The following is a 10,125-nucleotide window of genomic DNA, read 5'->3' as shown; positions in this document are numbered from 1 at the left end:
TAATCTATGTAACGTAATAGTTACACTATCTAAAGAGCTGTAAGGATATCCTTGTTTTCTTTTTCTCCTAATTTAGACAGACAAAAATCTTATGTACTTTAATTATATGAAACAACAAGCAAGAAGAGGCACCCGGTCTCCAGACGTATCACAGGACTAACTCCAGACTCTCAGTGGTAAAAGCAGAAAAGCATTTTATTCATCATAATAGCTCCATATCAGCTTCAAAACAACAGTATCCATAAAGAAGTATGCACTTGACAGAAGTGGCCAAACATGTTTCATATGTAGAAAATACTGAAGTTTCTCAATGACCAATCACTTTAATTATATGTAGCTTATAGAACACTTCCAATAAAGTATTTAATACCCAAATAGGTGTAGATGATCAGTAATTAGTTAAATTATCTTGATAATCTCTATGGGTGCATAGGCTGCTCTTTCTTATTCCTTGGCAAACAAAATGTAATCTAGCTTTAAGGGACAGTACACTAAAATTGTTTATCCATTAATGTATATTCAATGACTTGTTATACCAGCTGCAGAGTATAATATGTATGAGAAATTGCATTTTCAGGTTTATTTGTTTATATGAATTAGCTGGTTGTGTGCTTTGAAACCACAGCCTATTACAGTGGGTTGAGCTTGCAGGTAATATCAGATCTCATTATCTTATTTTATGTTATTTATATGAAACACATGAGCTAATGCCCTCTAGCTGTGAAAAACAGTCAAATGCATTCAGATAAGAGGCGGCCTTCAAGGGCTTAGGAATTAGCAAATGAGCCTACCTAGGTTTAGCTTTCAACTAAGAATACCAAGAGAACACAGCAAATTTGATAATAAAAGTAAATTAAAAAGTTGTTTAAAATTACATGCCCAATGATGAAAGTTTAATTTGGACTTTACTATCCCTTTAAAAAAAAAATCTGAAATTCAATTTCTATCTTAAACACGAATGTGCTATGGGTTTAATATAAGGTTTTATAGTTGTGAGATACTTTTTTCTTTAATATAAAAAAACAAACTAATTCATATATGTTGCCCTTTTAAGACTATGGGTTGCCCACCACTTGTTTAGATAGATAAACCATATTTACTGAGAATTGTTTAGGTCTCTATGCAGAGTTCTGGATGTGAAGAAGAGACACCTACATTGCAAAATAATGCACAAAAAAGCTCTTGAAGATTTGGTGAGATTTCTCTCCATGCCGGCGAGTTTTTTTATCATCAGGTCCTTAGTGAGCATGATACACACTCCTGTGTTTCTTGTCTGTTTCTCCACTTCTTAAACTTTTCCTAAAAATACTTTGTGAATCCCATACATATGCCTCAGTTGGCAAACTGACCAAATATAGTAACTTATGATCAGTTAACCTAAGTGACACATGTTTGGATAATTTAGAGACAATTCTGTTGTCCTTGAGATTGATAAATTGGACACCTTTAACAAGAGTTGTTTTGTTTTTTTTATCATTTTTAATAAAACAATATGAGGTTTGTGCCCTAGATACTTTGAGTCAGCTTGAGAGAAAGTGCTATATCATTACTTTATAGCTATGTGTATGTAGACTTGTGGCACATAGTTTGATAATTATCTTCAACTTGACGTTTCTTTATATCAATTCATTTATTTGTTTTTAATTTACAATAGTTAAATGTATTGAAGTTTTAGTCTTACATTTGAATAACAGAATCTTTGAACATTTTTATAAAGTTGGCTTGATCCTGCAGTTGTTTAGGTAAGAGATTGATATAGTGTATTTTTGTGTATGAAACAGCCATGTATCTGATAAAATCTAATCATTAGAATTTTGAACAGTATTCGCTTCCTCTTATAAATATATACTTATTTTTATCATAAATAATGTAAAATTATATTGTCAAATCATTCTGCTTGTGAAATTAACTTTGTTTTCTTCCTTGTTTCCCTCTATGTGGTCACCATTTTGGTTTCACTTTCCATTTAAGTATCCTATCTATCATTGATAAAGCAAGTGGTAGCAACATTCACTTTCAATTTACGAAGCATAAAATCAGTTCTGACAGCTTTTTTCCCCCTATAGTTGGGGACTTTTCAAAAGATTAACTTAAGGGAACAAGTCACTAGCTAACAACTAACTCTAGTATTTTAATATGGGAAGCGTGAACTAATACCCTCAGCACCAAAATCAAAGTAAATGTTTTTTAGGTAAAACAGTTAGTTAAAATCATACTTTCATTTCTACAACTCTATTTAAAAAACACAGCACATACTATGGATATATCTGCAACAGAAAATAAGAATCTTCCTGCTACTGAGAATGAGGTAAGAGCTTTCATGGGTAAAAAATAATGTAAGTTTTGCTTATATGCTAAATTGAATACTTACATAGCATTAGAATTGTGTAACACATATAAATGAGTTTTAAAATGCTTGCTATAAAATTGTATTAAATATCATATGTGGTGGGATTGACCACATGTAACAGATATCTGGAACCAGGCATCTAGATTACTAAGTGATATTTGAAAATTATATTCTTTTAACCAACACAAGCTTTACTTTGTGAACCAATTAAAGGATTGCACTTGAAAGCCAATAAGCTAATAGCATTAATCAGTACAATAGGTTGGTAATAGCTCGAGATTGGAAAACCATGGTCCCCTCGTATCATAAAAAATAAAATAATTTATTATCATCAAATGAGCAGTGCATCTGCAGACCTTTTAGATACGAAAGACCTCTCTAGCAATATGGGAACCTTGGATTCTATATATAGAAAATAGAGTTAGAAATGAAATGTAATTTTGGTAAGACTACATGTCATATTGTCTTTTCACTTTGATAACAAAAGATGTGTCATTTATTCTAGACACCTATGATAAATAAATGTACCGGTATAGACCTGACATATTCTATTATTGTATTCTTATACCTTGACCACATTTTGTAATTCATTTCTGTATCATGCATTCTCTTATGTATGTTTATAATTTATCATTTTTTCTTATTGGAAAATTTAATACAAATTATTGTTTTTAAAAATTGTATTAAATTTATTTTTATTTTACTCTGAATTATTTGCCTTTTGCATACCCCTGGCTCCAATTTCAATATGTACAAAGTTGCTGCAATTCCATCCTGTTGCAGATTTATAAAATGTATAGTTGTAGAAGTCATAAACAAACTTAAAATAGCACCAAAAGCCATTATTGATAATGAATGACAGGAAACTGAGAACATTCCTATTAAACTGAAAAAATGCAAATGTAGGGAACTTATAAAACGTTTTCACAATATAATAGAACAGCACTATAATGAAAAATATTTTTAATTCAAATTTATATACACATTGCACACATATAAATAAAAAAATAAAAACACAACTGATGAAGAGGCCATTCAAGTGTTGATGTTTCATCATTTTAGTTTATATTGTTTAAGTTGTTTTTTATTACTATTAATTGTGATGAGCTTTTGCTACTTTGTCTGCAGACTGCAACAGTTACTTAGACTAGATATAACTAAATAAAATGACAACAGTAGGTTACGCTTCTTTATATTTTTTAATAGCTATATTTTTAACAATTTTATAGCCATTTTTTTTAGTTTCTTGCATAATGCATAAACTCTACATATAGTGTCATTAACTATGTGTCTTTACTATTATTTTTAATAAAATATTTATATGGTTTATTTTAGTTTCAGTGAAGAGCACAGATGGTTTTTTTTTTATTTCAGTTTCGGTTCACAGCATCTCATGTTGTTTTGCAGGGAATACTGGAGATGCATTGCACACAATATGTTTAAATCCATAAATTATGTTAACTATATAGCATGAATGTGCTTGCATTACATATAATAAGATTGCGTAGCAGAGCTCTCATTTTGAAATTTCTGATTGTGAAATTTATAAAAAATGATATCATAGTTTTTTAAGGAAACGTTCACTTTTTAGATTGGAATTACATTATTTGTCACACAAACAATTCTGACTACAAACAGACTGTGAGTGACCTGTTATTCTGTTACATTGTTACAAGCTTAAAGGGACATGAAACCCATTTTTTTTTTTCATGATTTAGCAAGAGCATGCAAGCTTAAACAACTTTCTAATGTATTTCTATTATCTAATTTGCTTCATTCTCTTGGTATCCTTTGTTGAAAAGCATATGTATATGCTGATTGGTGGCTGCACATAGATGTCTCGTGTGATTAGATCACCCATGTGCATTGCTATATTTTCAACAAAGGATATCTGAAGAATGAAGCAAATTAAATAATAGAAGTAAATTGGAAAGTTGTTTAAAATTGTATTATCTGTCTGAATCATGAAATAAAAAATTGGGGTTTCATGTCCCTTTAGGTTGGCTTCTTTCTCATTTTAGTCATATGACAGCTGTCCCTTCAGTCTAAAACTATTCAATTTTTTAAAAAACATATCTATAACAGTAGTGCAGTTTTCCATTCCATATATAGAAATTGTTAAATCAAATACTATACTATATTATTATATTACTAAATTATGCATGCAAATAGGTGTCAAATAGCATGCCCCCTTTCCCTATTTTGTCCATTGTAATTTTTAAATAAAGTTGCGCAGTGACGTCATCATGTCATTGTGCGTGACGTCACCGCATGTAACGGAAAGTCCTGGCGATGCCTGTCACTATACAGGCCCGGTGGCCGAGGTGGGAGTTGATGGGAGGGCCCAGATTGTTCTCAAGGTAGGTGAATGCTAGCGACGGCTCGGAGCCGTCGTTAGCACTCAAGGGTTAAACATTGAAGGAAATTTAAGGATGAATACATTGTTGATGACTTCATTAGTAACGCTATACTGCACAGCTAAACTGTCCTGCTTCTAATGGGAAAATACATTGTAGTCATGATTTGTGTGATGTAGTTTGTATTTCTTTCTTTTTTTTAAATTTTTTGTTAATAAACAAGATCCAGGAAAGGATTTTGTTTATTAACGTGAAATAAGCATGCCCAGAGCCATAAACATTGAAGAAGGAAAAAAAAGCAGTGTGAGCAGCTAAAATAACATATTGAGCCTGAATCCCTTAAGGAGTGATGGAGCTACAACCATAAATGTCACTGCTTTTTCTATTATAATTTGAGTGAGCATTTAAAGGGACATGAAACCCAAAAACATTTATTTCATGATTAAGGTAGAACTTACAATTTTAAACATATTTCCAGTTTACTTCTATTATCAAATGTGCTTCCTTCTCTTGGTATCATTTGTTGAAGGAGCAGCAATGCACTACTGGTTTCTACCTGAACACATGGGTGAGCCAATGACAATCTGTATATATATGCAGCCACCAATCAGCAGCTAGAACCTAGGTTCTTTGCTGCTCCTGAGCCTTCCTAGATAAACCTATCAGCAAAGGATAACAAGAGAAGGAAGCAAATTAAATAATAGAAGTAAGTTGTAACGTTGTTAAAAACTGTATGCTATGTCTAATTATTACTTTACTGTACCTTTAAACTCTGGCAATAGCATACATTTTTGGACGTTGGATTTATTTATATATTTTATATAGATAGATATAATATTTCTCATTATTTTAATTTTAATTCAATTATTTTCAATTGGTGTGCCCCTGGACTGCAAAACAAAGCTAATTTGACTAAAGAAAAAAAAGAGTTGCAAAAGTTTTTAAAACATTTTTTTTTTTATTCCAATCTTTTGCGTTTCAGTTTTTATTTGCTTTAATATCTTTAATTAAATAATAATACAACCTCAAATATTATTAGGCACTAAATATATATTGTACAGATTATCGGATTTTAAAGCGAATGATAGCATTTAACACCTGTTTACTTACATCATGGGTTAGTTTAAATTGGCTTCTCTTTTTGTTAAAAGAGTTAATGTTGTTATTACCTTACGGCTAGATTTGGAGTTTGGCGGCCAAGGGGGTGCGTTAGCTACGCAGGCTTTTTTCTGGCCGCACCATAAAAATAACTCTGGTATTGAGAGTCCAAAAAAATGCTGCGTTAGGCTCCAAAAAAGGAGCGTAGAGCATTTTTACCGCAAATGCAACTCTCGATACCAGAGTTGCTTACGGACGCGGCCAGCCTCAAAAACGTGCTCGTGCACGATATCCCCATAGAAAACAATGGGGCATTTTGAGCTGAAAAAAAACCTAACACCTGCAAAAAAGCCGCGTTCAGCTCCTAACGCAGCCCCATTGTTTCCTATGGGGAAACACTTCCTACGTCTGCACCTAACACTCTAACATGTACCCCGAGTCTAAACACCCCTACCCTTACACTTATTAACCCCTAATCTGCCGCTCCCGCTATCCCCTGCATTATATTATTAACCCCCTAATCTGCCGCTCCGTAAACCGCCGCTACTTACATTATCCCTATGTACCCCTAATCTGCTGCCCCTAACACCGCCGACCCCTATATTATATTTATTAACCCCTAATCTGCCCCCCTCAACGTCGCCTCCACCTGCCTACACTTATTAACCCCTAATCTGCCGAGCGGACCGCACCGCTACTATAATAAAGTTATTAACCCCTAATCCGCCTCACTAACCCTATCATAAATAGTATTAACCCCTAATCTGCCCTCCCTAACATCGCCGACACCTAACTTCAAACATTAACCCCTAATCTGCCGACCGGAGCTCACCGCTACTATAATAAATGGATTAACCCCTAAAGCTAAGTCTAACCCTAACACTAACACCCCCCTAAGTTAAATATAATTTAAATCTAACGAAATTAATTAACTCTTATTAAATAAATTATTCCTATTTAAAGATAAATACTTACCTGTAAAATAAATCCTAATATAGCTACAATATAAATTAATTAATACTATTTATTATAGGGTTAGTGAGGCGGATTAGGGGTTAATACATTTATTATAGTAGCGGTGCGGTCCGCTCGACAGATTAGGGGTTAATCAGTGTAGGCAGGTGGAGGCGACGTTGAGGGGGCAGATTAGGGGTTAATAAATATAATATAGGGGTCGGCGGTGTTAGGGGCAGCAGATTAGGGGTACATACCTATAATGTAGGTGGCGGCGCTTTGCGGTCGGCAGATTAGGGGTTAATTATTGTAAGTAGCTGGCGGCGACGTTGTGGGGGGCAGGTTAGGGGTTAATAAATATAATACAGGGGTCGGCGGTGTTAGGGGCAGCAGATTAGGGGTACATAGCTATAATGTAGGTGGCGGCGCTTTGCGGTCGGCAGATTAGGGGTTAAAAAAAAATTCGAGTGGCGGCGATGTGAGGGGACCTCAGTTTAGGGGTACATAGGTAGTTTATGGGTGTTAGTGTACTTTAGGGTACAGTAGTTAAGAGCCTTATGAACCGGCGTTAGCCCAGAAAGCTCTTAACTCCTGCTTTTTTCCTGCGGCTGGAGTTTTGTCGTTAGAGCTCTAACGCTCACTTCAGAAACGACTCTAAATACCGGAGTTATAAAGATCCCATTGAAAAGATAGGATACGCAATTGACGTAAGGGGATCTGCGGTATGGAAAAGTCGCGGCTGAAAAGTGAGCGTTAGACCCTATTTTCAGTGACTCCAAATACTGGCGGTAGCCTAAAACCAGCGTTAGGAGCCTCTAACGCTGGTTTTCACGGCTAACGCCAAACTCCAAATCTAGCCGTTAGTTTGCCATCTAGTGGCCTAAGAGTATAAATTGTTGTTAATGTAGTTGCATTATAGCATGAATAAGGGTGTTTACCCGAAACATTGCTGCTGCATTTGTTTGTGCTGTAACTCCTAATAAAAGAAGATTTGCTACCACTTTTTTCTGGTTTTGTGTATCACTGTTTGGGGGTGTGAGTGCTCCCCCATAGTGGCTTGCAAATTCCTTGGAGTGCCGGACTATCTCTTTGAACTTGAAGTCCATGAGTAACCATAAAGGGAGGGATTGGAAAAAAAAACTTTTTTCACTGAGAAATTAAGTCCACAACCGAAAAAAAGAAAATCTCTTATAATAAACTAAAAGAAGAGGCAAACTGAGACAAATGCCTGAAGGATCTTTCTACCAAAAACTGCTTCAGTGGAAGCAAAAATGGTAAACTTTAGTAAAGGTATGCAAAGAAGACCAAGTGGCTGCCTTGCAAATTTGATCAACTGAAGCCTTATTCTTGAAAATCCAAGACGTGGCAACTGACCTAGTAGAATGAGCCAACTGCTATGGCGGAGGCTGACCCGCCTCCAAATAAGCCTTGTGAATCAAAAGTTTCAATCAAGAGGCTAAAGATTTAGAGGCTTTCTGACCTTTCCTAGGGTGAGAAAAAAGGAACAAACAGACTAGAAGTTTTTCTTTAACCTTAGTAGCATTAACAATGCTCTAAGAACATCCAAAAAAATGCAAATATCTTTCAAAAGCATTTTTAGGATTAGGACACAAAGAGGGATTACCCTTTCCAGTCCTATTAATCTTAACTTTATTGTGCCAGCAGGTCTTATTTAATTTTCTGGTAAAAAAAAGAATATGCAGTAGTGGTTCCAGTGGTATGTGTATGTATATATACTGTATATCTATATTTATATATATATATATAACACATAGAAAACCCGGCACTCGCCAGCAGATTCACAGCATTGTTTAAAAGCAAAACTGGGGGAAGTCAGTTACATTTGGCGCCAAAGGATCAAGCCCAGGACCACGACAAGGTCTCCCCCTTCCTGGGACCCTAAACCAGCACCCACACAAACAAACCAACTGGGAACCTCCCAGGGTGACACAGGCTTTTGTAACCTCCCCTATGTAAATACAAAACGCAGGAATGGACCACACTCACAGACTGGACTGGGTACACATCCTAAGCCACAGCAAACTCCACAGCCCTGAACACTGACAAACAGCTGACAGGGGGACACAGGCTTTTGTAACCTCCCCTATGTAATTTATTTATTTATTTGTAACTGCAACTGACTTCCCCCAGTTTTGCTTTTAAACATTGCTGTGAATCTGCTGGAGAGTGCCGGGTTTTCTGTGTGTTGTATTGATAATGTTTGTGGCAACATTTATAGTACCTTATGTGACAATAGATCATATGCATACAATGGGTATTTTTTGTGTTCATGGTGATAAACGTGAATATGCTACAGCTGATGCAAATTTTTAAACACATTTTGGTTCTTTAAAACATCCCGTAGGTGTAGTAACCAAATTAGCTCATGAGGTGGTGATAGGAAGAGATTTTCCTAAGTTTTAGAATTATGGGCTTTAATAGTAAATTCAGCTAAGGAGTCCAAAGGTAATGAAACAATTGAAGATTTTGCGTTTCCTTTTTTCTGAAATTGATTTGGAAGAAAACAGTAAAAGTAAATTTTATTGTCCTATGCCTGTATTGATAGGAGATCATCCTATCCAGAATATTGAGCCAGGTGTTAGTACAGAAAGCAACAATGATTTAATAGATTTGGAGGTTAATTGTGGTAATTTTAAAAGTGCCCAATGGGAGGATCCCACTTTGGCAGAAGCAAGAAATTATATCCGGGTTGTAAATGGTGTTATTTCCCAGCCAGAAAATTCATTACCTTATTCTCACTTTGAAGTAAATAATAACCTGCTATACAGAGTAGACAAAAAGGGAAGATATTGTTAAACAGTTGTTGGTACCTCAAGTTTTTCATAATACGGTGTTAAATCTTGCACATAGTCACATACTAGGGGGGCACCTGGGAATGGATAAGACTAAAGAAAGGGTCCTTAGAAGGTTTTACTGGCTAGGTGTGTTTAAGGCTGTTAATAATTATTGCTCTCCATGTCCCAAGTGCCAGCTAACTGCTCCCACTAAGGATTTTCATAGTCCATTAGTGCCTTTACCAATCATTGATGTGCCATTCGAAAGAATTGCTATGGACTTGATAGGTCCACTGGTGAAGTCAGCCAGAGGACACCAGTATATACTGGTTGTCCTGGATTATGCTATCCTGAGGCAGTACCCCCTATGTAATAGTTCTGCAAAATGTATAGCAAAGGAACTTATGCTTATGTTTAGTAGAGTGGGTATACCCAAGGAAATTTTGACAAATCATGGGACTCCTTTTATGTCTAAGGTTACAAAAGAATTGTGTAAACTGCTCGATATTAAGCATCTGAAAACTTCAGTATATCACCCTCAAACTGATGGGCTGGTAGAGAGGTTCAATAA

At 35.4% G+C, this 10,125-nt stretch overlaps 1 protein-coding gene across 1 annotated transcript in view; it reads left to right on the top strand.

Moving 5' to 3' along the window:
• Positions 1–1,943: 1,943 nt before the first annotated feature.
• LOC128651640 (transcription factor ETV7) overlaps positions 1,944–10,125 on the top strand; it is a 115,303-nt gene continuing 107,121 nt past the window's right edge. Inside the window, exon 1 of the mRNA XM_053704642.1 lies at positions 1,944–2,308. Coding sequence (XP_053560617.1) covers positions 2,258–2,308 — 51 coding nt within the window. The 5' untranslated portion in view covers positions 1,944–2,257. The remainder of the gene's footprint in view (positions 2,309–10,125) is intronic.

Source organism: Bombina bombina, chromosome 3 (genome assembly GCF_027579735.1).
Source record: "Bombina bombina isolate aBomBom1 chromosome 3, aBomBom1.pri, whole genome shotgun sequence".
Taxonomy (NCBI): Eukaryota; Metazoa; Chordata; class Amphibia; order Anura; family Bombinatoridae; genus Bombina; species Bombina bombina.
The sequence above is the reverse complement of the archived record's forward strand: the minus strand, read 5'-3'. Positions and strand labels throughout refer to the sequence as shown.